At 44.9% G+C, this 27,855-nt stretch overlaps 1 protein-coding gene across 1 annotated transcript; it reads left to right on the top strand.

Moving 5' to 3' along the window:
* Window positions 1-1,386: 1,386 nt before the first annotated feature.
* Window positions 1,387-17,217, top strand: LOC121275252 (extracellular calcium-sensing receptor-like). The gene is made up of 6 exons (XM_041182674.1): window positions 1,387-1,526; window positions 2,000-2,291; window positions 3,980-4,813; window positions 11,595-11,822; window positions 13,018-13,141; window positions 16,307-17,217. Exons 2-6 carry the CDS (start codon window positions 2,034-2,036, stop codon window positions 17,215-17,217), a joined length of 2,355 nt encoding a protein of 784 aa, XP_041038608.1. The 5' UTR covers window positions 1,387-1,526; window positions 2,000-2,033.
* The last annotated feature ends 10,638 nt before the right edge of the window (window positions 17,218-27,855 follow it).

The following is a 27,855-nucleotide window of genomic DNA, read 5'->3' as shown; positions in this document are numbered from 1 at the left end:
GCCCAAAGGGCCAAATGACCTACTCCTGCTCCTATTTTCTATGTTTTCTATATTTTCTATTGTGTTGGACAGGACTTGTGGCTGCTTTTGCCCTCAAGCGCAAGAATGGATTGTAAACTCACAATCCCATAACTTTTGCTTATCATGCTGCACAGCCCATTGTTCCTCTACCAGCTCAGCCCTGCTCCCCCAACCTCTCCTCATAGCCCTGTAGTTGCAACCTTCTAACTTCAATGTTTCCAAATATTTTGGATATTTTACATTTAATTCAGATGTAGTAATTACGGTTTTATTTAGTATGTAACGTACCTTTCAGGATAATGCTTGTTAAGGAAGATCACATGATCTTTAGTGCCCAATAGGAGAGTAGCACAGGCTACCTCAGTGGCTAGCAGTGTAGAGATAGAGTTTGAGTTGAAAGCACACATGTAGTTGCTGCTGAGTTCTTTGTAAATAAACTTAAAGTTTCCACCCAAGAAGTATCTGCAGGTTAACTCTATCAATAGTGCCAACTTGGCCACCACTCACAACATCAGTAAAATAGTACATTTTAATAGAAAACAACAAAGGGAAAACTGCAAATGCAGGAAATCTTAAATAAAAATAGAAAACTCTGGAAATACATTGTAGGCTAGTGAGAGAACAGACAGGTTATATTGTGTGCAGAATTTATTAGAAATGGTCAGTAGTCACAGAGATTTATTGCTATTCTGATGGAGCATAGTCATTGTGTTAGGCCACTTTTTAGCAGGTAAAACCAGACCTTCAGGAACAACTTGTTCAGAAAATTCAGATTACTTCCCACTCAAATAGGCATCTGCTTCTAGTGCCCGATGAGCTAGACAATTAATTTCCTGCTCCCTGATTCTTCACACTGACACTTACCATCAAAGAAGAAAATAAGAAAAGAATGCTATCAAACAAAGTAAACATACTTCACAAACTACATAAGGTGTATTAATTATTTACCAAGTAATTTGTTCTTCCATGTCTACAGTTTTCAACATACAGGGTAGAAATATAGGCAACACAATCCTCTTGTTACTACTCTCAACACAATTGTTCCCCCTAAATTGTTTTCCGGTGACTCAAACTAATTTGAGTGAAGTTAAACTAACTTAGGTACAGACAATGTAACACAATTAGCCGACAATGCTGCAGTTGTTGCTAAACCTGAAATTCATATGGGATTTCTATTGTTTTAATTATGTTTTTGCATGCTTGCTCAACTGTTACTAATAGCTCGATATAAGAAAAGAAACCTGCTCTGGGTCCAACTATAGTTATGAGCAGCAGACACTACCAGCAACAATTACAATGTATTTGCTGTGTTGGGTGTTACTTGTTTTGGTGACATGTATGTTTGCCAAAGACTATCCAATTTGCAGACTTCAAGGAAGGTTTAATTTACCAGAACTTGCACAAGATGGAGACATCATCATTGGTGGAATTTTTCCCATTCACTACCGAGGAGAGCTTCCAAGAACTTCCTACCAAACTCAGCCAGAGACTCCGAGGTGTATAGAGTGAGTGAGGTCTTCTTGATGATGTTATTGAGTAAAAGTGGAGGAAGAAATAGAGCTTTCAGGAAGAAATTCCAGAAAGTAAGGTCCAAACTGGCTGACGGCAGAGAAAGAGAGAGAGTGCATTAAGGCAACAGTCAAAGCCTCTAAAGTTGTGGGAGAGATCTGGAGCCAAAGGAGATGCTGTTATGAAGGGGAACAATTTATAACAAATGTAAATTTCATTGTGTCTAAGTTAATTTCTTAATCAAATAAATGGAAATCCACATTTGAACAAGTAAAATAATGAGCTGCATTATTTATGTCTCTTTTCCCTCATAAACTGTGGTCAGTCTCAAAAGATTAGAAAATGTGATTTTATAAATGCATGCTCTCAGTTTGTCTTGCTGGTGTATATAGTGTATGATAGACCCTGCTACATAAATACACATGGTTATGTGCCTTTTTCAGAGTCAAAATATTTGTCTTTCCAACAGTTTTAATCTGAGGGCTTTTCGCTGGGCTCAGTTGATGGTCTTTGCTATTGAAGAAATTAATAATGACCCTACGCTTCTTCCCAATATCACGTTGGGTTATAAGGTTTATGATTCCTGTGCCACTCCAGCATTGGCTCTTAGAGCGGCCCTGACAATTCTCAATGGTCAAGAGGAAAATATGACACTCTTGAGATGTAATGGAGGCTCTTCAGTGCATGCACTTATTGCCGATGCTGGCTCAACACAATCCATAGCAATCGCCAGGACAACGGGGCTTTTTGAAATACCAATGGTAAGCAGCAAAACTTTTAACATGAAATTGTTACCGACCTTCGCAGTAGCATGGAGGTGAAAGGTAGCAGAAATTTAGAACTCATTTCCCCCCAAAGGCTGGGGATGCTAGGACAATTGAAACTTGAAGACTGAGATAAGTACTTTTTTGTTCAAGTTATCAAGGAATATGGAGCAAAAACAGTTAAATGCAACTGAGGTACAGATAAATTGAATACGGAGCAGGTCCATGAGTTTAGATGGCCTCCTCCTGATTTTATTGCTCCTTAGTCGCTCTGAGCCATATCAACAAAGAAACATCCAGCCTCAATCACTAATCTGTGCTGAGTTAATCAAACCAGACTTGGGCAGTGCTAGGGGTGCAGCAAAAGTTATGCTGGTACTGTGTTAGGAAAAGAAGTATTGCCCAGAGTTGCACCACTAAGCTCTGACAGAAGAGTGTATGAACTGATGTTGGGAAGGATGGGATTGGACTCCGCTTTGGTGTTCTTCAGAGTCTCATAGCCTGAATATACACCATGTCAAAGCTCACACAAGCTGAGGTGTTGCACAGCACTTTTCTGATTTGGAATTGTATTTTCAGAAGGGGATGGAAGAGAATTTTGAGAGAAAGAGAGAAAGCTATCCAAGTTATGAAATTGGGTGCCAACAATATTCAAACTAACCTAATTTTACATTCGACATTCTTCTCCCAATGTTGTTATTACAATCAAACAAATACTTAAAATATAGATGAATAAGTCCAGGTCCTATTAAACAAATTTGAGCCTTTATGTACAAGAGGATTCAGTGACAAAGTAGAATCTGTATTCAAACCCAATGCAGAGAAATGGGATGAATATCTTCCTTCATTGCTGGTTGTTAGGGCTCTGTATGAAATTGCTTTGATGTGTTTCTTAGTTTCATTTCCTGGTGTGATTCAACCCATAGTATGGACTGGCACCCTCTACTAATCTCACTCATCATCTGGTACTGGAAACAAAAAGGGTCAGGCTGGTTTGGTGTTCTTTGAAGGTTTGCGCTCAGGTATATTGTTAAGATTAAACAGAAGGAGCTTTAATCTGTACTTAATCTGAAATCTTGATACTGCCATAGGATTTCTGAAAGGAAAGGGTAGTTAATTTCCTTGTGCCAACATCCATCTCTTTGATACCTGGAAAGACTCCTAATATCATACAGTTTTAGACAGACTATAGCTGACAAATTACTATAATTGATGATAGTGACCAAGGACTTAAAGCATTCACATGGCGTTCCTCTCTCCATTATTCAAAGTTGATTAGGTTCTTCATTAAAGTAAGGAGAGGACTGTCACAGTAGCACATTATCATTAGTCACAAATTTGGCCAAATTCGAGGCACATAAATGTTATGAATGCAAATGTGAGTTAATCTTTGAGGGATACTAAGGTTAGATTTTCAGTTTGCCGCCTGGGCATAAAACTGATGTTGTGGATCAGGCACCCTGTACAGAAGCTCGCTCAATTTTCCTTTCTATTCAATTCGATGGACATCGAATCGGGCGGGATCTTGTAACAGTCGGGTGATCTGCAATGCCAGTGTTACGTTGTGGCAGCAAATTGAAAATCTGCCCTCTTGCTTCTTGAATGGACATTTTGAAGGCTGGGCTTCTTAAATGACAATAAAAGTATTGAACTGAAAAGTAAATCTCTTTTTGATGTTTTCACAGATTAGTTATTTTTCTTCGTGCATGTGCCTGAGCAATAAAAAGGAATTCCCAACCTTCTTCCGAACTGTACCCAGCGACTACTTTCAGGTCACAGCGTTTGTGCAGCTGGTGAAACATTTCGGCTGGACCTGGCTGGCGTCATTTGGATCCGACGATGATTACGGCCGCTTGGGAGCTTCAGCCTTCGTGGAGCAAGTGACGAAAATTGGAGCCTGTGTTGCTTTTTCTGAATTTCTTCCCAAGGTTAACGACAGGGAGAAAATCTTGCATCAAGTTGAGCTCATTAAAAAGTCAAACGTCAAAGTTATTCTTGTCTTTGCTCCTGAGATAGATCTGAACTTCTTGGTCCAAGAGCTTGTGCGCCAGAATGTCACCGGATTGCAATGGTTGGCGAGCGAAGGCTGGAGCACAGCAGCACTGCTCTCAGCAGCAGCCAATTCCAAGACTATGGGTGGGACTTTGGGTTGGGCAATTCGTAGGGTTGATATTCCAGGAATTAAACAGTTCCTGGTCAGGCTCCATCCATCTAAGTATCCGGGCAATGAGTACATTAAGCAGTTTTGGGAAGCCGTGTTTCAATGCACATGGACATCATACAACAGCACAGGAGAAACATGGTTTGGGCCTTGGAAGCATGAGTGTACTGGGCAAGAAGATTTAAAAGATGTGCATAACGCATTCACTGATGAATCACAATTGAGAGTTTCATATAATACTTATAGAGCTGTTTATGCTGTGGCCAATTCCATCCATAATATGTTACAGTGCAAAAAAGGCCAAGGACCATTTGTCAATAAAACATGTCCGGACATTTCAAAAATTAAACCTTGGCAGGTAAGTTGTATCTTAATAAAAACTACAACTTAAATGTACCCACTATACAAATCATATGAGATTAAAATTCCATTCAATGTACTTAGCAATGCCCTGTCATTGCATAGGGTATACAGCACAGAAACAGGCCATTCGGCCCAACCAGCCCATGCTGGTGTTTATGCTCCTCCCATCTTTCCTCATATAAATCTACTATTGTAACCACCTATTCCTTTCTCCTGCTTAAGCTTGTTCAGTTTACTATTAAATGCATCTATACTATTCACTTCAACTATTCCCCTGTGGTAACGAGTTCCACATTGTCACCGCTCTTTGGGCGAGGAGGTTTCTTCTCAATTCCATCTTGGATTTCTGGTGACTGCCTTTTACTGAAAGCACCGAGTTATGCTAATCCCAATGAATAGATAATAAGGTGTGTAACTAGTGAATGTGGCAACTAAATGCAATTCAAGCCTGACTGTTAGTTTAAATAAAAGAAAGACAAATTTAAATTGAGAAGTTAAATAACTTTCACCATAAGTTTCAGTCAATTCCATGCATTCATTTTTTGAAATTGTCTATCTTGTGTCACGTAGTTTGCTGTGAATTTAAGGATGTGCTGCTTTAACAGATATGGGAAGATCAGTGTGGAGCCTGCCTGTTTCCTAATACTGTAAACAGATACATCGTTCTTCAGATGAGACATTAAACCAAGGGATATCTGCCCTCTTAGGTGGACATAAAAGATCCCAAGGCATATTCTCCTTGATGTCCTGGACAACACATAACCCTCAACAGACATCTCAAACAAATAAGAGCAAAAACTAAGCAGGTCAGGTAACATCTTAACACTTCAGGTCAACGCCCTTTCATCAGAACCAGATAGAAGGGCATTGACCTGAAATGTTTACTCTGTTTCTCACCACAGAGGCTGCCTGACCTGCTGAGTTTTTCAAGCTTTTGTTTTATTCTTTCATATACTGTGGGCATCGCTGGCAAGGTCAGCATTTGGTGCCCATTTCTAATTGCCCTTGAACTGAGTTGGCTTGCTGGGCCATTTTAAAGGACAATTTAGAGTCAAGCACATTATTGTGGGTCTGGAGACACATGTAGGCCAGACCAGGTAAGGATGGCAGATTTCCTTCCCTAAAGGGCATTAGTGAACCAGATGGGTTTGTACAACTATTAATAATAGTTTCATAGGGCTAAATTTTCAGGTTGGCAGGCAGGCGTGATCAGTGGGCCCAGGATTGGCACTGCCCGCGATGGGCCCACGACTGATTTCACACTGACTGGCCAGTTAAGGCCCTCATAATGTGAAATGTGCGCTGGGTCCAATGGTGATCCAGTGAATGATTTAAAAACGGCACAAGCAGCCCCTTGAAAGCTGCCGGTGAAGAAGCATACAGTCTGCATTGCAGAGATGGTACCTATGGCCTTGGCAGCAGCTGGAGACAACAGGCAGGTGGGCACTCAGCCCCCTGCCTTTCAGACAAGTGTGTCACCATGCTCCTGGAGGAGGTGGCTGCAAGGAGGAACACCCTTGTACCAAGGGATGGAACGAGGAGGCCACTATGCCTGCCAAAAAAAAGCCTGGGAGGAGCTGGCAGCACAAATCAGCAGCCATGACATGAGGCAGCGCACATGGGTGCAATGACACAAGAGGTTCAATGACCTGCTGTGCTCAGCAAGGGTGAGTGCCATGTTGGCATAGATCACTATAGTGAAGTGTTAAGGCCTTGCTGTCCCCCCGCTCAGGAGCGTTAGAGCCTGGGTGCCACTGACAGAGCTGGCCAAGGGGGTGAGCCCTGGCTGCTTGGAATGAGTGTCTTCCGGCTTGAGGCCACAACTCGGATGTGCCCTGCAAGGCGCTCCTCAGGTGGGGCTGGCCAGGCTGCAATTGCGCTGCAGATAGAGAGTGAACTAATCAATGCTCCTCTGTCCTTTCAGGAGAAGACAAGTCATAACCAAGCAGAGAGGGCATGTACAGCCGGAGGCCCACCCAATATGCTGCTGCTCTCCCGGTTCGAGCAGGACCCCCTTGAGCTGGAGAGCTGGCACTTTCCCTGTGCAACCGGCTGTGGAAATGCTGGGGTGAGCATAGCACATGGAAGTGAGAGTTTCAGATTGTACAACCATTCCAGTGTAGTTTCTTCATTGATGGGAGCCTCAAATCTGGAGTCCCCATTGATCATTGAAAGACAATGGCACTAAGATGCAGATCTCCATTGTCTCACCAGGGTACCTGGCATGCAGAATGACAGTGTGATGACTTTAACTAATGACATGTCCTTGTCCTCCCTTAGATTCACCAGCACGCACTCGATCGCAGGACCCCGAAGAGGGCAGCTGGGCTTCATCTGCACCTGCGTCCGCACTCTGAACCAGGCACCAGCACAGATACCAGCACCTCGGTGGGCATTAGACCATTGGCTACATTGCCAGGGCACATTGGTGGGGGCACTTCACCCTCGCTTGAAGTGCAGGTGGAGGCAGAGAGTGCCCGAGGCACTGGCATGTGGAGAGGGCTGCTGGAGACCAGGATGATGCTGGGTCAAAGACAGATGATGAGCCTCTGGAGTCATCCATTAGGCGGCAGGTGCTGAATTTCCAGCGGATTCTGTGGGAGGATCTCACGGAGATCCACGAGAGTCTGCGCACCATTGCCTCTGTGGTGGAGGAAGCCATGCGGAGCATGAGAACTGTGTTGACCCTCATGGCCGAACACACTGCCTCCTCCATTGAGAGAGTGGTGACCCTCATGGAGAGGCAACTCCAGGGACAGAATCCGGGTTCCTGAGGTTGCGCTCGGACCTGCAAACCCTCACACTGGCACTGACCTCAGGTGGTCGGTGCCAGTGTGGGAGATGGATGAGGCACCCGGTATCCCAGCTAGGTGCCCGTCCATCAATGGTGAGCAGGGAGGTCCAAAATGACCTCGTGTTGGCGCACGAGTTGCTTGCCGTCTCTGCAGGCTCCACTCAAGGTGCTCTGGATGATGGCAGCAGCTCCTCCACCCCTCCGCCAATGACCATGGCACCTGATGAGGCTGCGATGACTGGGGAGATGCCAGCCGTGCACTGGCTGTCCTTCCCAGGTGGGCCAACACAGGCTCCACCCGCCAGAGGAAGACCAACAAGACATCAGAGTCAGCAGGCTGCCTCCAATGCTGCTGCCAGCGAGGGGTGGCACCAAGTCGCAGCACTCATAAACCTAGGTTTAACGCTCCATGAGTACAAGAGGGGCTGTTCACAGGTGATCTTCTGTTCAGTTATGTTTGGTTTATATGTCTACTGGTGTGGGCATCAACACTAGTAATGGTCGTGCCAATGCGACAATAACATTAAATTTGCTGTTGATGGCTTGAGTATGCTTCATCTTTTATTTTTGGTGCAAGGTGCGCCAATATGTAACGCTGGACATGAGTGGCTCTAAACTTTATTGCACAGGCACTGAGTGGACTTTGGGTTCACGTGACATGGGCATTTCGGACATCCTGGCATGAGGTGAGAGCAGCTCTTTGGCAGCCTAGCTGAAGGAGCATTGGATCAAGGTGTCCTTGATGTCCCTGCCTCCCTGGAGATTACAGAGGTCTGCTTCCATACCCTCAGCGTTCTCCTCACCGTGCTCCTCTTCTGGCTCACTGCTGGATTCATCCTCTGTGGCCTGTGGAGCTGCATCAAGACCCTCTTCCTCCAGTAGGTCCCCCCTTGTCAGTGCCAGATTGTAGAGAGCGCAGCATGCAACCACTATCAGTGACATCCATTTTGGGGGGTATTGTAGTGCACCCTTGAACAGTCCAGGCATCAGAAGTGCATCTTCAGAAGACTGATGATCCTCCCTATCACTGCCCTTGTGGAGACATGACTTCTATTATAGCGCTGCTCTGCCTCTGTTCTTGAGTGATGGAGAGGTGTCATTAGTCACCTTTTCAATGGATAGCCCTTGTCACCCTGCAGCCATCCATCCAATCAGGCTGGAGCACTGAAAAGCCTTGGCACCTGGGAGTGTCTCAGGATAAAAGTCCAGGCTTGCAGAAAGTGCATCTTATGGTCACACACTATCTTCACGTTCAAGGAGTGGAAATGCTTCCAGTTGACGAAGGCACCGGGCTGACCCGCTGGCACCTCGATGGCTACATGTGCGCAGTTGATCACACCCTGGATGCAGGGGAACCCAGCAATCACTACAATTCCTCTGGCTCACTCAGCCTGGCTGGCCTCGTCCGTACAGAAATGAATAAATGTCATTACCTGCCTGAACAGTGCTTCTATCACCAGCTTGACACAACTATGGACAGCTGATTGGGAGACACCACACAGATCCCCCACTGACCCCTGGAAAGAGCCGGAGGCATAGAAGTTGAGGGCCACTGTGACCTTCAGGGCTACGCTCATTGAGTGTCCACCCACACAGTCGGAAGTGGTCTCAGGCCCAATCATCTGACAAATGGAGGTCACAGTCTCCCTGGAGAGGTGGAGCCTCCTTTGGCATTGCACCTTGGACATATTGAGGTAGCTGCATCGTCACCTGTAAACCCTGGCAGCAAGATAGTGGCGCCTTCTGCTACCCCTCCCTGTGCCCCTTATGCCTGCGCCTCTCCTCCCACAGGTCACTCCCCTGGAAACTACATAAGGAAACCTGGCCTCTTCTCCCTTCTGCCCCTCTCTTCTCCCTCAGAGGAAGTGCCTCCAGCGGAGACCACAATCCCCATCACCAGGGTTACAGCAGGCTTTCTGATACCCAGAAGGGTCTACACGGTCTGAAACTTCTGGGAGACCTGGAGGCACCAAAGAGTCCTGAAATGAAGCCTGGAAATGCTAAGAATGGAAGCTCAGAACTGAGATGAAGCTGCCGAGTATCAATAAGTAACCAGCATCGATTTATCTCCAAAACTCCTCACTACTCACACTGGCAATGTTGCCAACCCTTTTTATCAAGCCCTTGGATGAGGTTTGGCAAAATGTCAGCTGCCCGTCCGATGAGCACGAAATTGCACGGGCAACGTGAAATATTGGTCAATTGCCTTTTTAATGGCTTAACTGGCCTCTTAATTGAGGGCAGGAGTGGCTCCGACACCAGCACAGGCCCGCTGACCGAAAAAACGCAGGAGCGCTGAATAACATCGGGATGATCGCCCAACGTCATCTCGCACGATATCACATCCGATCAGGTCGGATCAGCATAAAATTCTGCCCACCGTCACCATTACTGAGACTAGCTTTGTTTTCCAGGTTTATTAATTGAACTTAAGTTCCACCCGCTGCCCTGGTGGGATTTGAGCCCATGACCCCCCAGGGAATTAGCCTGGGGCGCTGAATTACTTGTGCAGTAACATTGTTGCTACACTACTGTCTTCCTTATTATTCTGCTTTCAGATTTCCAGCATCCACAGTATTTTGCTTTTGTGTTATTTACAATCTAAAGCAAATAATCTGGCCATTTATCTCATTGCTATTTGTGGGAGTTCACTGTGCTCAAAAGGGCTGCCTTGTTTATTGCATTACAAACCTGATTACTCTTCAAAATTACATAATTGATTGTAAAGCATTTTGCAACATCCTGTCCCTGTGATAGGCGCATAAATCGAAAATTTTCTTCACTATGTGGTCAATTAGAAGCCAATTACCATCAGATATTTCAGAAACTCCCTGATCGGCTCACAATATGAGGCTGATAGAACACTTCTTATCCTAATTGGATGTTAAAATTGGGTATGAATGAATGTATGTACTGCCTCGGTTATGTTTGAGGAGAACACCTGTGTTTTACAAAGGCAGGAGGCTAGAATTCGCTGGCCCAGCCGAATCAATAAAGAGGCATGCTGGCAAATAAAGAAAGAAATTAGCAGGAAACAACTGAATTTATTCCTCTTAATACTTTTCTTACGAGTTTGAAATAAATATTCTGCTTGTGTGCCTAAATGTGATACCCTAAGTAAGACAGATACATTTAAAAACGTTTAGATTTTCAGATTAGTCTGCAGCCACACTGACTTATGGTCTGAAACCAATAACAGTGGAACATGACGACAAGTAATTGGCAGCATCCAAATTATCGACAAAGCTCCATTCAGTAACAAAATGTGGGTGAAAGCATCCTCTTCTCATAACATTGAAAAGTATCAAAGTAGGTTTAGGAAGTTTCCAGGAGGTCCAGCAGATGGACTATCATATCATTCAGTTTTAGTGCATTCCAGAATGAAAAATAGACCTGACTTCAGAATTAAACTGTCATTTTTGCATTTCAAAGAAAATAAAGAATTTACATTTACACAGCACTATTCATGCCAATGAAGTTCTATTGAAGTAAAGTCACTTTTGTAATGTAGGAAACACAAGAGCCAACATGCACAGCAAGCTCCCACAAAGAGTAATGGAACAAATGATCTGATCATCTCTTTTAGGCGTTGGTTGAGGAATAAATATTGCCATGGTATCAGGAGAATTCAGCTGTTCTTATTCAAATAGTGACATGTGATCATTTACTTCCGCTTGATAGTACAGATGGATCATTAGTTTACTATCTCATCTGAAAGATGGCACCTCCAATAGTGCAGCACTCCCTCAATACTTCACTGGAGGGTCAGCTGAAGTTATGTGGTCAAGTTCTGGTGTGCGACTTGAATCCATGAACTTATGACTCAGAGGCAAATATCTAAAAGACACCTAAAGCCACTCCAAATTTAGGTGCAAGTTACAGCATAACCACAGCTCCAGATTGAATTTAAATTACACAGTTTTGTTTTTAAATATAACAGCTATCACAATACATAAGAATGTTCTGTGATTTCTTTGCAAAGGTCCTGCATTACTTAAAGAGGGTGAAATTCACAACTGCGTTTGGAGATGAAGTGAGATTTGATGTCAATGGTGATCCTCTAGCAGCCTATGATCTCCTGAACTGGCAGCAGGCCCCAGATGGGAACATTAAGTATGTTAAAGTTGGCCAGTATGATGCATCTAGCAGTCCAGGGAACCAACTTCTTATAGAGAAGGAAAGTATAATGTGGAGTGGAGGACAAAAAATGGTAAGGCACAATTATATAAATACTTTTTAAGTGTAACTAAAGGTTTGGGTGGCAAATGTCACCAAAGATGTAAGGATTCTGTTCAGCAACAAACTAATATTCGCTGCTATAACAATGATAAAGTTCAAGAGATGGACAAGCAAAGGATGAAAGGAGCAATGGACTCTGACTTTTCGTGCTCCGTCCAATCTTACAGGCGAATCAGCCAGGCGGACTTTGCATTTTTCATGAAACCTCATCCAAGGGTGGGATGAGGTTCCCTTTATTAAATAAAACAAAAATAAAAATCCGTAGACAGCATTTTTATCATTTATATGTTCAGGTGATGCTTGGACATTTTTATTCCTGGTTTTCAAAACTTTATTTCATGGTTTTCGGGTCTGCAGCACCCTGAGGCAGCTCTCTGCCTTCAGGGAGCTCTCTCTCAGCCCCTCCCCCGCAGCCGTGGAAACATTATCGCCCGCCCTCCTGCCACCCCCACCCTGGCAGTGCTGAGCTGGCTGTTAATTGCGGCATGATCAGCAGTCCGTTCCCTGGCCACTCCCAGGCTCGCCAGTCGCACCGCACACCCACCAAGCTATAAATTCAGGCCTTGGTCTTGTGGAGTGAGAGACAACGATTGTGGATTCTGATCGGAGTGAGAGGTGCCCAGTTAGAAAAAAGGCAAAAGCAATCAGGCAGGTATAAAGACAAAAGGGAAAGATTTGGAGATAGTACAGAGTGGGTTTGGATCTAGACTTTGTGCAATATTGTGAATTAGGTGAAAGCGAGTTTGCAGCCCATCTTACATCTCTCCCCATTTTGATGGAACTCAGAATTGGTAGCAATACAAGGTTTGCCAACTCACTAGCTCCATTTTGCACTGTCACATGAAGTTGAGATCTACCCCAATGAGAAATAGAAACAAAATAAACCTGAGCAAAGGATAGATAACAGCAAGAGAGGTTTTGATTAATCAGTTTCTGGTGTTTCTAATATTGTGATTCAGTTATAATGTTAAGATTACTTTAATCCGCAACATACAATAGTTAAAGCTCTTCTGTATCAATATGTCAGTCATCAGTTTACTTTTGTACACATGACAGTTAATGAAACAAATCTCATAATTTTCTCCGCAGGTTAAAAAACTTTAGTTGTAATCCTGCATAAAATACACTCGTAATAAATTTATTTCCATTGTTCATTTCCAACCCAGGTCATCACAGCAAAGTGCAGTGAAACTTGTCTACCTGGAACAAGAAAAGGAGCCAGACTAGGGCAGCCAATTTGTTGTTATGACTGTATACCCTGTGCTGAAGGTGAAATTAGTAATCAAACTGGTGAGTCTGTCTATCTATCTATCTGTTTGTCTGCCTGTTTGTCAGCATCACAATACATATTGTGTTCTGTGGGTATAATATTCATCCCTTTATAAAAAAGTGTGAGGGTGAAATTGGTCTTAGGAAAATACAGCAAAATGGACCAGAGCAATTGACAGTCTGGTTTCCATAGCATCCAAATTTCTTCCCCATGCCTTCCAAATTGCCCTGTGTAATGCTACATAAGAACAGAAGAAATAAGAAATAGGAACAAGAGTAGGCCATATGACCCCTTGAGCATGCTCTACCGTTCAATAAGATTATGGCTAATCTCAACTGCACTTTCCCATCCAATTCCTATATTTCTGAATCCCTTATAGAGCCCAGCCTTGAATATACTCATCGACTGAGCATCCACAGCTCTCTGGGGTAGAGAATTCCAAAGATTCATACCCCTTGCAGTGAAGAATTGTTTCCTCATCTTACTCCTAAATGGCCAACCCCTCATCCTGAGGCTGTGCCGTGAGGTTGAGGACCACCAGCCAGGGGAAACACCCTCTCAGTATCTATTTTTTCAAGCCCTCTCAGACCCTTATACGTTTCAACTGGATCTGTCAGGAAATCTGTCAGCAGAAATATGAATAGTTGAACATGATTGTGTTGCACACAGACAGTTGAGGAAAATGATTTCTCTTACACCTATGAGAGATGGCAATCGAGTTCAGTGAAAAGCTTGAGAAATTTGCTCCACAGAATCAGGGCTATGGGGAGAAGGTGGGAGAGTGGCGCGAGGTGAAATGCTCCTTCAGAGAACCAGCACAGCCACAAGAGCTGAATGACCTCCTCCTGTGCAGTAACCATCCTGTGATTCTGTGATTTAGTGGCCAAGCCTGCACCTGCATTGTAATACTTAATTGAATGAGAAATGTTGGCCCAGCAATTTAGAAAGGGTCAGGCTGACAAAAAAGTGTGACCAAAATCCCACATGAAGAAATAAACTTTGTGGACAGGAAGCATGATCTTCAATGTATAAATACATATGCTGTGTATGTATTACACAAGATATAGAAAGTCCATGAAATGAAACAATCATACATGCACGTTGTATACCAGCGTGCATATTGCCTATAGATTCTAATTGCATTGTGAATGTAGTATACTGTACTAAACTACCCTGCTCCGTGTTTCACACATCAGGGACGGTATTTAACAGAGGAGATGGGGGTCCCCTCCACCGGCAGGAGAGCTGGCGAGGGTCTCTTATCTATTGGGCCTCCCAATTACAGTGCCTCTCAGGTACTTAACTAGGCAACAGCAGGCCTTCCCTGAGACCAAGGACACTGGGGACTGATGTCCCCTCCCACCATCCCTGCTGAGAATTGCCAGCCTGTAAGAAGCTGGCATCTCTTCATTGCTAAGCAGCACCATTGGATAGATAGTGGCTGCTGGTGGTAGTGCACACACACAAGGCCTAGGCAATGCCAAGGAACCCAAGCCATAGATGAGTGATGGCGTCGTGGGGGACAGGGGCCTTGACAACCAGGGCAGGAGGTGGCTCTCGGCTGCCCGTCCTTCCCGACGCTGGTTGCCTCAATCAGACACCAGTGACACCCGAACTCCGACCCTCACCCACTTTGAAAGCTCACAAGCAACCTCAGCAAGGTTTGTTTTTTGGGCTTCATGCATGGTGCGTCCCTACCCAACACTGGGCAAATACCAGTGTTGGGGGCATGTGGCCCTTAAGTGGCATTAACTACCCATTTGAGGGTCCCAGTTGGCAACAGGGAAGGCCATGCACAAGCCTTCCTGCCACAGACTTAATTGGGGCAGAAGCGAGAAGGCAGCAGGGTCCCCAACCACCAATTAAATAGCCCCCCAGCTGCCAAACCCATCAGGGGGTGGGCGTTAAATTCAGCCCCTGTTCTCAGCTACCTCATATCACTGATCTTCCTCCATTGTACTTCATATTGAGCCATGTGGTCAATACAAATAGGATTCACAGAATCACAGAAGCATTTGTGAAACCCTCAATCAAATGGGAAGAAACTTAGAGGAGGGGCATTTGGCACAGATTATATCAGTCCAGATCCTTGAGTTTTATAAACAGAGGACAGGAAATATTTGCAATTTTTGCTGCAGAATATAGATGAAAATTATCAGTTTAAATGCAACAGTGCATAGGTATTTCCAAATTATAGAATCTTACAGCACAGAATGAGGACATTCAGCCCATTGTCCCCGTGCTGGTTGTTTGAAGAGTTATCCACTCCTGCTCTATCGCCATAGCCCTGCAATTTTTCCCTGTCAAGCATTTTTCCAACTTCCTTTGGAAGTTACTTTTGAATTTAAATCAATCATCATTTCAGACAGTGCATTCCAGATCATGATATATTGTCACATAAAAAAAATCAGCTCCCTTGTGTTTTTTGTAAACTCCCTTAAATCTACATACATTGGTTAGTTCTTACTGCCATTGGGAACAGTTTCCCCTTCTTGACTCGATCAAAACTTTTCATAATTTTGAAAACCTATTTACTCCCCTCTTAATCTCTCTGCTCTAGAGAGAACAGTCCTAGTTTTGCTAATCTCTCCAAGTAATTAAAATATTTGAGCTCATAAACCTGTACTTTGCATTGATGAGATTGGGTACCAGCTGAGTGAGTAACATTCTAGCATCCAAAAGTCATAAATAGATTTAGCATCCGATTATTTTTAACCAGTTTAAGTCACACCTGATCAATGGGGGAACAAACCAACTCAAAAGTGGCAAATTTGGGGGATGTTTATAAACCTTCAAGTGAGTATTGGGGTGTTCTGTCTGGAAGGTAAAACACTCAACAAATCAGGTTAAACAGTCAAATAAAACTGGGGTAAATGCTTTCAAATCCTACTCAACTAGGGCATGATGGGCTGAATGGCCTCCTTCGGTGCCATAAGATACTATATTTCTATACTTCACATGTCCTGATTGTTGACACTACAAGATTGAATGGGAAAAATTGAGTAGCAATTTACAATGGTAAATTATCTTACAAAGCATTTCCAAAAATCATGAAAGGAAATGTGTTTTTGGACCAGCTGTGTGTGCCCTATTTCTGATCTGGTTTTATATATATATATATATATATAGATAGATACATTTATCTTGAAATTTGTTGGAAACATATTCTTTGTTGTCTTCTGCAGATTCAGTGGACTGCTTGGCATGTCACTCAGATTACTGGCCAAACCTAAAAAGAGACAAATGTATCCTCAAGAAAATTGAATTTTTGTCATTTGGAGACACCATGGGGATCATACTAACAACATTGTCCTTATTTGGTGCTTGTCTATCAATGGCTGTTACTGCTGTTTTCTACCATTACAAGAATACCCCTATTGTCAAAGCAAACAATTCTGAGTTAAGCTTCCTTCTTTTATTTTCATTGGTACTCTGCTTCCTCTGCTCTCTTCTCTTCATGGGCCAACCAACAATCAGGTCCTGCATGTTGCGACATACAGCATTTGCCATTATATTTGTGCTTTGTATTTCTTGCATCCTTGGGAAAACAATCATGGTATTAATGGCATTCAATGCAAGGCTTCCAAATAATAATGTGGTGAAATGGTTTGGCCCTTTACAGCGAAGACTTTCCATATTTTTTCTGCCAGCAATTCAAGTTGTGATATGTATTCTTTGGTTGAACTTATCGCCCCCATATCCTGCAAAAAATATTGAATATCAAAGTGCAATCATTATATTAGAATGTAATGTGGGGTCAACAACAGCCTTTTATTCCGTGTTGGGCTACATAGGTTTACTATCTGTCATGTGCTTTGTTCTTGCATTTCTAGCGCGTGAGTTGCCAGATAACTTCAACGAAGCAAAGTTTATCACCTTCAGCATGCTGATTTTCTGTGCCGTTTGGATAACTTTCATTCCAGTCTACATCAACTCTGGAAAGTACATAGTAGCTGTTGAAATATTTGCAATATTGTCTTCCAGTTTTGGTTTGCTTACCTGTATATTTGCTCCTAAGGTTTACATCATTCTATTGAGACCAGAACTGAACACCAAGAAAAATCTAATGGGCAGGCCACCCTCTAACAGATCTTGAATACTGGAAGGATAATAATCGTTGGCCTGCCCAAAAGCAAAGCATAAAAGTGTCCTGGCTTTGATTTATTGCAGTGCTAATGTTAGCATTTGCCACCTTTGTATACTATAGTGGTTGTACCATAGAGAAGATTCCTTGGAAAATGTATGAGTGCAAATAAACAATAATATAAATATGTAAGTGCTTGTTTAGCCTTCCCCTCTATCAACCCTATCTAAACAGTGTCCTGGACAATAACTAGAGCATCCTGGACAATAGTTATCCCTCAATTAAAATCACTAAAACAGTTTATCTGATCATTATTACATTGCTGTTTGTGGGAGCTTGCTATGTGCAAATTGGCAGCTGTGTTTCCTACATTACAACAATATCTGAATTTGAAAACACTTAATTTGCGGAACATGCTTTGGGATATCCTGAGGATGAGAAGAGTGCAATGTTTTTAAATTCATAAATAACTCTCTATTTTTGTTCAATAGATCTGCACAATAATGCAATTCCACTGAACTTAAATTTAAAAAAATAATAAATAAAATACGCAGGCACATCTATTGATATAATCTGTAAAAATTGCAGAATAATCCATTGTAATACCTCAATGGGCATAGCACCAGCAATGATATTTTTAGGTCTACATAGTAGGAAGCCATTCAGTTGAAAAGAATAGAAGATGTGGTAAATCAAGAAATTTTGCTACGACACACAATGGTCCAACTATAAAGTAATTCTTTAATTGATGGCAGAACATTTAAAATACCTTTCTACCAAGGAAGACAATCCATTCAAATTACATACAAGCAAATGCACAGAAAATTTTAAATGTACACAGAAGCTGGTTAGATGTTAATTTAAAAAAGAAAAGCTGGAAAAAAATATTATCTTTGTTACTTTGTCGTAGTCTCAACTCTCAGCCAGAAGGCATGAGCTTGAGCCATAAGAGGGCTTAAACACAAAGGCTAATTTGACACCATGTGGAGAATTTTCCTCATTTTGGGAGCGGGAGCGGGCAGGCGTGGAGCTGATCGCCACCCACGATCGGGTCCGCGCCACCATTTTACATGGCCGGGCCAATTAAGGCTTCACGAGGATAGCGGGAGTGGGCAGGCAGCGGGAGGAGTGCAATGACCATCGAGTCCAGTAGCGACCCAGCGGCCTGTTTAAATGAAGCGCTGGCAGCCTTGCAAAGGCTAATCACAATGGCCAGTAGAAAGGCTCACCAGAGCGCTGCTGGAGAGCAGACCAGGCCAGCGGTAAGGGCAGCGGGGCAGTGTGCCCCTCGGTTTGCCAATGAGTGCCTCACTGCCCTCCTGGAGGAGGTGGCAGCACAGCAGGAGGCCTTTATTCCGAGGGACGGGAGGCGGAGGCCCTCCCCAGCTGACCAAACATGCCTGGGAGTGCCGAAGACAGTCAGCTCCCATGACGTGGTGCAACACACTTGGGTCCAGTGCCATAAGCGAGTCAACAACCGGGAAGGGTGAGTACCATGTTGGCAGAGGTCATTTAACACAGCTCGTAGCCTTTCACCCCAATGCCCCCTCCCCCAACCCACCCAGCTCTAAGTGCAGTTACAGCATTGAACCTTTTGCAGCATGTTTCCCACGCTGGGTGGGCCAGCAGATTTGCCCATGCCTGGTTCACCCTGAGAGGGTAGTGCTGAGGTGGGTTCTGCACCCACAGCATGTGTGACACTGACACCCAGAGTACTGTTTTGGGGGCAACCTCAAGGATCTGTGCATAGGTGCAGTACTGGAACTGCGAAACATGTCAAAGTCAGGCTGCTAACATGCAGAGAGGGCAGCTTCCAGGTGGCAGGGCACCAATCCATCTGCTGCCCTTGGCGTTCCACGTGCTTCTGCGTCCTTGCTTTACAAGGTTAGACCGTGTGGTGCTAAATGTTATGGAGGCAGCATTTGGGCAAGGGGGGGTCAGCCCTGGCTTCTTTGTGTGAATGTGCAGCAGCTGCAGGGTGACCAAGCATTGGAGCCCTGCAATGTCCCACTCTGGTTGGGGTGGCAGGAATGCGAGGGGAATCCAGGTACAGAGTGGACTAATCAATTCTCTTCTCTTCTTTTCAGGAGAAGACCATACACAACACTGCCGAGCAGCTGCTGACTGGTGGAGGCCAGGCCCAGGTGGCCATCGTGACTAGATGCGAGCAGGAGGCGATGGATCTGGAGAGGCGCCATGCGCCCAGGTACACTGGTGGCGGTGAGACAGAGTGCCCATGGCGCCGGCAGTCAGAGGACAGCAGGGGACCAGGCATATGCTCGGTTGGTGGCTGATGATGCGCCTCTGGAGTCGTCTGTGAGACGGCAGACGCTAGAAATCCAGCAGGTTATGTGAAGGATCTAGCGGAGAAACATGAGGCAATGTGTGGCATGACCTCTGTGCTGGAGAAGCCACATGGAGCATCATGATGCAATGAGCCTCATGGCTGAACGCCATGCTTCCTCCATGGAGAGAGTGGGGACTCTCGTGGAAAGGCTCCTCCAGGAGAACAAACAGGGGGTCCTGAGGTTGTGCTCGGACCTGCAAGCCCTCACAGTGGCATTGACCTCAGCTGGTCAGTGCCAGTGTGGGAGATGGTTTGGGCACCAAGTATCCCAGCTCGGTGCCCGTCCATCAATAATAAGCAGCTGCCCTGTTGTCTCTTCAGGCTCCTCTCAGGATGCTCCGGATGAGGGTAGCATCTCCTCTGCCAGTGACCATGGGATCCCATAAGGCTGTGGTGACAGGGGAAATGCCAGCTGTGGAACTGACCACTCTCTCCCAGGCGGGGCCATCAAAGGTTCCATGGGCCAGAGGACGGCCGCCAACGTCATCGAGGCCAACAGGATGGCACAGCGAGCAGGCTGTCTCAGACGCCGGTGCCAGTGAGGGGGGAGCATCGAGATGTAGCACTCGCAAGCATAAACTTAAGGCACCTTAGGCAAACCACAGTTTCTCACTGGTGGCTTTATGTTGTCCCGCTATTAGTTCATGACCACTTGGTGTGTTGCATAACACCTTTGTAATTATTTTTTTCTGTACTTCATTTTGTAAATTCATAACATTTCGACATGTGAGGTGATTCCTCTGCAGGCAGACGGGAACCCATGATGTTACAAGTGAGTTGTTTAATATTGAGCTTTATTGACAAGGCCCTTGGCTAATGTTCCTACCCAGGCAGATGTTGCTTTCAGGTATCGAGTATGGAGCTTGCAGCCCTGGCTTGTATTGGAGATCCATCTGTGGTGCAGTAGCTGAAGGCTCATTGGATTAAAGCATCCTGGGTGTCCCTGCCTCCCTGGAGTCTGCTTGGGTTAGCATCTACCCTCTCAGCGTTCTCCTGTGCCTGCTCATCCTCGGACTCACTGATGGACTCATCATATCCGGTGCAACTGCGTCTACATCTTCCTCCACTGCGTCGCCCCTTTCCAGCACCAGATTGTGGAGAGTGCAGCAAGCAACCACTATCACTGACACACGACCTGGGGGGTATTGCAGTGCGCCTCCTGAGCGGTCCAGGCATTGGAAGCGCATCTTGAGAAGACCGATGGTTCTCTCCACCATAGCCCTTGTGGAGGGGTGGTTCCTATCATACCGCTGCTGAGCCTCTGTTCTTGGGTGGCAGAGAGGCGTCATGAGCCACCTTCTGAGGGGATAGCCCTTGTCACCCAGCAGCCATCCATCCAGCCGAGCTAGAGCACTGAAGAGACCCGGCATCTGGGAGTGTCTGAGGATTTAAGTGTCATGGGAGCTGCCTGGGTACCTTGCACCTTGTGATCACACACTAACTGCATGTTCATGGAGTAGTAGCCCTTCCTGTTGGCGAAGGCATCGGGCTCACCCACTGGCACCTTGATGGCCACATGTGTGCAGTCTATCGCACCCTGGACGCGGGGGAAGCCAGCAATCGCTGTGAAGCCTCTGGCTCGCTGTGTCTAGCTGGTCTGGTCCCAGTGGCAGTGGATGAAAGTCAATGCACGCCTGAACAGAGTGTCTGTAGCCTGCTTGACACAAGTGTGGACAGCTGATTGGGAGACTCCGCAAAGATCACCCACTGACCCCTGGAAAGAGCCGGAAGCCTAGAAGTTGAGGGCAGCCGTGAACTTCAGCGTCATTAGCATGGGATGCCCAACACAGTTGGCGCAAATCTCAGAGCCTATCATCTGAAAGATGGAGGTGACTGTCTCCCTTGAGAGACGGAGCCTCCTTTGGCATTGCACCTCAGACATATTGGGGTAGCTGCTTCGCCGCCTGTAAACCCTGGCAGCAGGATAGTGGTGTCTTCTGCCTTGGACTTCTTGTTGGCCCAATGCCCCTTGTGCCTGCTCCTCTCGTCCCAAAGTTGGCTCCCCTGGAGGCTAAATGTGGACTCCTGGCCTCCTCCCCCTTCTGGCCCTCCATTCTTCCTCAAAGGAGGTGCCTCCAGTGGAGAGCACAACTCCCATTCCCAGGCTAAGGGCAGGCTGTCTGAAACCAGCAAAGCACCAGAAATGATGTTGACTCAGAGCCCTGACCTGAAGCCTGTTACTCCTGTCCAAGCAGCTGTGAAGAGTTTTGAAGTATTCCTGCTCACACAGGCAAGTATCAGTAACTTTAACAATTAAATGTCTGACAAATAACACTCGAGACCCAACTCACCCCTCTTATCCCGCCCGTGGATGAGGTTTATACAAATGTCTCCTACCCGCCTGCCCATTGCACTCATGTGACGTCCTGAAGATCACACAGGCCTCGAAAAATCCCGGACAACTGTTGCCTCAAGAGCCTTTAGTAGATCATTAATTAATAGCAGGCATGCATCGGAGAACATCGCGTGCCCACCCACCTAAATATCACGATGGCAAGCAGTGACAGGGGAGACATATGGAATGCACCTTACAGGTCAGTGCCCAATAACCTGGCAACAGACATGATGGGCTGGATTTTTATCCTCGAGGTGATTAGTGGGAGTTGGGAAAATTCCCAGCTTAGCCAGTCTGCCTCAACAGAACGTGCAAGGATGGGATTTTCACTGTGGGCCGGGTGAGGTGTGGGTTGCAGTTGGGTCAGCCAACCCAGGAAAAGGTTTGGAGGCAGCAACATGGGCTTCCATGTGCACAGGCCCATCTCAGTGGTGAGAGACTTCATCCAGTTATAATAAAAACAGAATGGTCCTCCAGCCCTCACCTCCCCCCCTCCACATACTCCCCATGCCTCATCCATGCCACCTCATGCTCCCCACCCACCACCTATGGCCCTCATGCCCCCATGCCAAGGGATGCCCCCAAATGATTCCAATGGCCGCTCATGCTCCCATACCAAGGTATGCACCCACACCTGCCCCTTATGGTCCCTCATGCCCCCCATGTCAAGGATGCCCCCAAACAACATCTGTGGCCTTCCCATGCCAACCTATGACACCTTAATGCCTATTCACCCACTATACACCATATAGAAGTAATGAACATTATAATTATTTTTTTTATTCACAGATAAGATGTGGGCGTCACTGGCTGGGCCAGCATTTATTGCCCATCCATAATTGCCCTTGGTCAGAGGGCAGTAAAGAGTCAACCACATAGCTGCGGGTCTGGAGTCACGTGTAGGCCAGACCAGGTAAGGATAGCAGATTTTCTTCCCTAAAGGACATTAATGAACTAGATGAGTTTTTATGACAATCGGCAATGGTTTCATGGTCATCATCAGACTTAATGAGCGTTTTGCTGTGCTGTTTCTACATTACATCAGCATTGTTGCCAGCCATGTTTAATTAGTCAGTGTGAAGATGGATGTTATTATTTTAATTTTGGGGGGAAAATGGCGGTATTCTGTAAAGAAGGTTGTGTGGGTTTGTGTGTGTGTGTGTGTGTGTGTGTGTGTGTGTGTGTGTGTATCCATGGTTAATTAAACTGGGGGAAGTTAGTAAAGACAGCTTGTCTGTGGGAACAGAGAGATGAAAGGTAAAGGTGCTAGATGCATGCATTTTACAAAATTATGAGTGGCATGGACAGAGTAGATAGTCAGAAGCTTTTTCCCAGGGTGGAAGAGTCAATTACTAGGGGACATAGATTTAAGGTGAGAGGAGAAAACTATAGAGGAGATGTGCGGGGCAAGTCTTTTACACAGAGGGTAGTAAATGTCTGGAATTCGCTGCCAGAGGAGGTGGTGGAAGCAGATACGATAGTGGTGTTTAAGAGGCAGCTTGACAAATACATGAATAGGATGGGAATAGAGGGATACAGACGCCGAAAGTGCAAAATGTTTTAGTTGACGAGCAATATGATCGGCGCAGGCTTGGAGGGCCGAAGGGCCTGTTCCTGTGCTGTACTTTTCTTTGTTCTTTGTTCTTTGTAATAAGGGTGAAGTTGGAATTACACGTAAGTAAGTTGAGTATTAAAGTTTGCATTAGGTTGTAGGTAAGGACTTGACTTTTCAGCTGCTAAATTTCAAAGGGAGTTTACAAAGATTTCATAAGGAAACAAGGGAAGGTTATGAAATTTTATTTTACCTGAAAGTGGAGGCAATAGGAAGACATGAAAGATATTTACATTTTGGAAAAGTTGAGTTCAAAGAGGTTCTGAGGACAATAGAGTCTAGGATGAAAGGGGAAAAAAGATATTTAATAAAATATATAAAGAAGGATGTTTAGTTGAGTTAAGGTGGCTGTGTGGGTGAGATGCCCTGATACTACCTCTGTGCTGAGAAAAGTTGTGAATTTGAAGCAGCCATCCAGTTTCAAGTCAGAAAAGTTATTATTTTCAGAAAGCAGCCTGTTTCTGAACTTCCTTCAGATTTCTACAACAGAGTGAAAGAGAGTGAGAAGTTGTGCAGTATACTTTATTAAAGTAGCAGCAGTTTTTGCTTTGGGTAATATTACTGGATTTTTATGGTTCAAGATCCATAAGGGTCCTGTTGCCAGGTAGTTTACTTTTGTATTCTGACCAAGTGGGTTTTTTGGGGGGAGTGTTTTGTAAGGCTGTTTCAACTGTGCAATTTTAATCTTGTGTGTTTAAGGTTTTTTTTTTCTTCTTCTTAGTAAATCTTTTAATTTTAAAATCCAAAAAGTATTACTGGGGTTCTATGTTTCTTGGGTCAGTAGTTTTCCCTCATTTTCAAAAAAATGTTATGATCAGGAATACAAATTTCCCTCTGGGATTTGGCTTGCTCAGTGAATAACATCAGCTATAGTCTTAACATCAGCAAATTAGCATTAGTGATAGATTGTGAATATTTGTCAACAGAGAAGTGTGTGAAGTAAATCGAGGGGTGGCGATAGCGTACTGGTATTGTCACTGGACTAGTAATCCAGAGACCAAGGGTAATGCCCTGGGGATCTGGGTTTGAATCCTGCCACGGCAGATGGTGGAATTTGAATTCAATAAAAAACCTGGAATTAAAAATCTATTGATGACTTTGAATCCATTGTTGTAAAAGCCCATCTGATTCATTTCATAAATGCCCTTTAGGGAAAGAAATCTGCTTTCCTTACCTAGTCCTGCTTACACCATGACTCCAGACCCACAGCAATGTGGTTGGCTCTTAAATGCCACTCAGTGGTAACAAAGTCACAAAATGAAACCGGACAGCACCAACAATGGTAATCTCAGCTCTGTTGACCCTCCTTACTAACATCTGGGGGTGAGTGCCAAAATTGGGAGAACTGCCTCACAGACTAGCCAAGCAACATCCTCAAGGAATCAGATACTGTCCCAGACACCATCATCACCATCCCTGGTGGCATAATGGTATACAGTCGGGAGGGAGTTGCCCTGGGAGTCCTCAACATTGACTCCAGACCCCATGAAGTCCCATGGCATCAGGTCAAACATGGGCAAGGAAACCTCCTGCTGATTACCAATATCGCCGTCCCTCAGCTGATGCATCAGCACTCCTCCATGTTGAACACCACTTGGAGGAAGCACTAAGGGTGGCAAAGGTGCAGAATGTACTCTGGTTGGAGAACCAAGAGTGGCTCGGTAGTACCACCACTACTGACCGAGCTGGCTGAGTCCTAAAGGACATAACTGCTAGACTGGGTCTGTGGCATGTAGTGAGGGAATCAACAAGAGGGAAAAACATACTTGATCCAAACCTACCTGCAGCAGATGCATCTGTCCATGACAGTATCAGTAGGAATGATAAAATGTACAGTCATTGTGGAAATGAAGTCCTGGCTTCACATTGAGGATAACCTCCATTGTGTGTGTGGCACTACCACCGTGCTAAATGGGACAGATTTTGAACAGGTCTAGCAACTCAAGACTGGGCATCTATGAGGTGCTGTGGGCCATCAGCTGCAGCAGAATTGTACTCAAACACAATCTGTAACCTCATGGCCCGGCATATCCACCACTCTACCATTACCATCAAGCCAGGGGATCAACCCTGGTTCAATGAAGAGTGCAGGAGGGCATGCCAGGAGCAGCACCAGGCATATCTAAAGATGAGGTGTCAACCTGGTGAAACTATAACACAGGGCTACTTGCTTGCCAAACAGCATAAGCAGCAAGTGATAGGGCTAAGCAATCCCACAACCAATGGGTCAAATCTAAGCTCTGCAGTCCTGCCACACCTAGTCGTCAATTGTGATGGACAATTAAACAACTCACTGTAGGAGGAGGCCCCACAAATATCCCCATCCTCAATGATGGAGGAGCCCAGCACATCAATGTAAAAGGTAAGGCTGAAGCATCAGCCAGAAATGCCAAATGGCTGATCTATCTTGGCCTCCTCCGGAGGTCTCCAGCATCACAGATGCCTGTCTTTAGCCAATTCAATTCACTCCACATGAAGTCAAGAAACGGCTGAAGGCATGGATACTGCAAAGGCTGTGGCCCCTGACAATATTCCAGCAATAGTACTGAGGATTTGTGCTCCAGAACTTTCCGTGCCCCTAGCCAAGCTGTTCCAGTACAACTACAACACTGGCATCTACCCAGCTATGTGGAAAATTGCCCAGGTATGTCCTGTACACAAAAAGCAGGACAAATCCAACCCAGCCAACTATTGCCCCATCAGTCTACTCTTGATCATCAGTAAAGTGATGGAAGGGGTCATCAACAATGCTATCAAGTGGCACTTGCTTAGCAATAACCTGCTTACTATCACCCAGTTTGGCTTCCACCAGGGCCACTCAGCTCCTGACCTCATTACAGCCTTGGTTCAAACATGGGCAAAAGAGCTGAACTCTCGAGGTGAGGTGACTGGCCTTGATATCAAGGTAACATTTGACAGAGTGTGGCATCAAGGAGCCCTAGCAAAACTGGGAATCAGGGGGAAAACTATCCACTGGTTGGAGTTATACCTAGCACAAAGTAAGACAGTTGTGGTTATTGGAGGTCAGTCATCTCAGCTCCAGGACATCACTGCAAGAGTTCCTCAGGATAGTGTCCTTGGCCCAACCATCTTCAGCTGCTTCATCAATGACCTACCTTCATCATAACGTCAGAAGTGGGGATGTTCGCTGATGATTGCACAATGTTCAGCACCATTCACAACTCCTCAGATACTGAAGCAGTCCATGTCCAAATGCAGCAAGACCTGGGCAATATCCAGGCTTGGGATGACAAGTGACAAGTAACATTCGCACCACACAAGTGTCAGGCAATGACCATCTCCAACAAGAGAGAATCCAACCATCACCCCTCAATGTTCAATGGCATTACCATCACTGAATGCCCCACTATTAACATCCAATGGGTTACCATTGACCAGAAACTGAACTGGATTAGCCATAAAAATACCATGGCTACGAGTTGCCCTAGTGGACTGGGCAGGAAGACTACAAGGTAGGACAGTTGATGAACAATGGCAGATATTTAAGGAGATATTCAATTCCTCCCAAGTAAAATATATTCAAAAGTGGAAGAAAGATGGCAAGAGGGGGAAAAAGCATACATGGCTAAGCAAGGAAGTTAAAGATAACATACAGGCAAAAACTAAGGCATACCAAATTGCAAAGGTCAATGGCAGGCTGGAAGATTGGGAAAATTTTAAAGATCGAGAAACGGTTCCTAAAAAAAAATAAAAAGAGCAAAGGTAAATTATGAAAGAAAACTAGTGCAAAATGTGAAAACTGACAGAAAAAGCTTCTACAAGTATATAAAAGGAAAGAGAGTAGCTAAAGTGAATGTTGGTCCCTTGGAGGATGAGACAGTGGAATTAATAGTGGGGAACGCAGAAATGACAGAGACACTTAATCAATATTTTGCCTCAGTTTTCACGATGGAGGACACTGGTGCTACCCCATTAGTAACAGGTAGTGCAAATGATATAGAGAAGGAGGAACTTAGAACAATCACTATGACTGGAGAAAAGGTACTGAGCAAATTATTGGAATTAAAGGGTGACAAGTCCCCAGGACCTGATGGCCTACATCCCAGAGTCTTAAAGGAAGTGGCAGCGGAGATAGTGGATGCATTGGCTATAATATTCCAAAATTCCTTGGATTCTGGAAAGGTTCCAGTGGATTGGAAAAATGCTGATATAACGCCCTTATTCAAAAAGGTGGGAAGGCAGAAAGTAGGAAACTATAGACCAGTTAGTTTACTGTCTGTCATTGGGAAATTGTTGGAATCCATTATTAAGGAAGCAGTAATGGGGCATTTGGAAAGTCAAAATGCAATCCATCAGAGTCAGCATGATTTTATGAAGAGTAAATCGTGTTTGACT

Source organism: Carcharodon carcharias, chromosome 2 (assembly GCF_017639515.1).
Source record: "Carcharodon carcharias isolate sCarCar2 chromosome 2, sCarCar2.pri, whole genome shotgun sequence".
Taxonomy (NCBI): Eukaryota; Metazoa; Chordata; class Chondrichthyes; order Lamniformes; family Lamnidae; genus Carcharodon; species Carcharodon carcharias.
Note: the sequence above shows the minus strand (reverse complement) of the source record. Positions and strands in the feature narration are given on the sequence as shown.

Bases quoted from the DNA above. Each gene is read 5' to 3' on its own strand.
- LOC121275252 (XM_041182674.1), top strand. From the start codon at position 2,034: ATGGTCTTTGCTATTGAAGAAATTAATAATGACCCTACGCTTCTTCCC. The intron at 2,292-3,979 runs GTAAGCAGCAAA...ATGTTTTCACAG, and splicing joins GGCTTTTTGAAATACCAATG to ATTAGTTATTTTTCTTCGTG. The intron at 4,814-11,594 runs GTAAGTTGTATC...TTCTTTGCAAAG, and splicing joins CAAAAATTAAACCTTGGCAG to GTCCTGCATTACTTAAAGAG.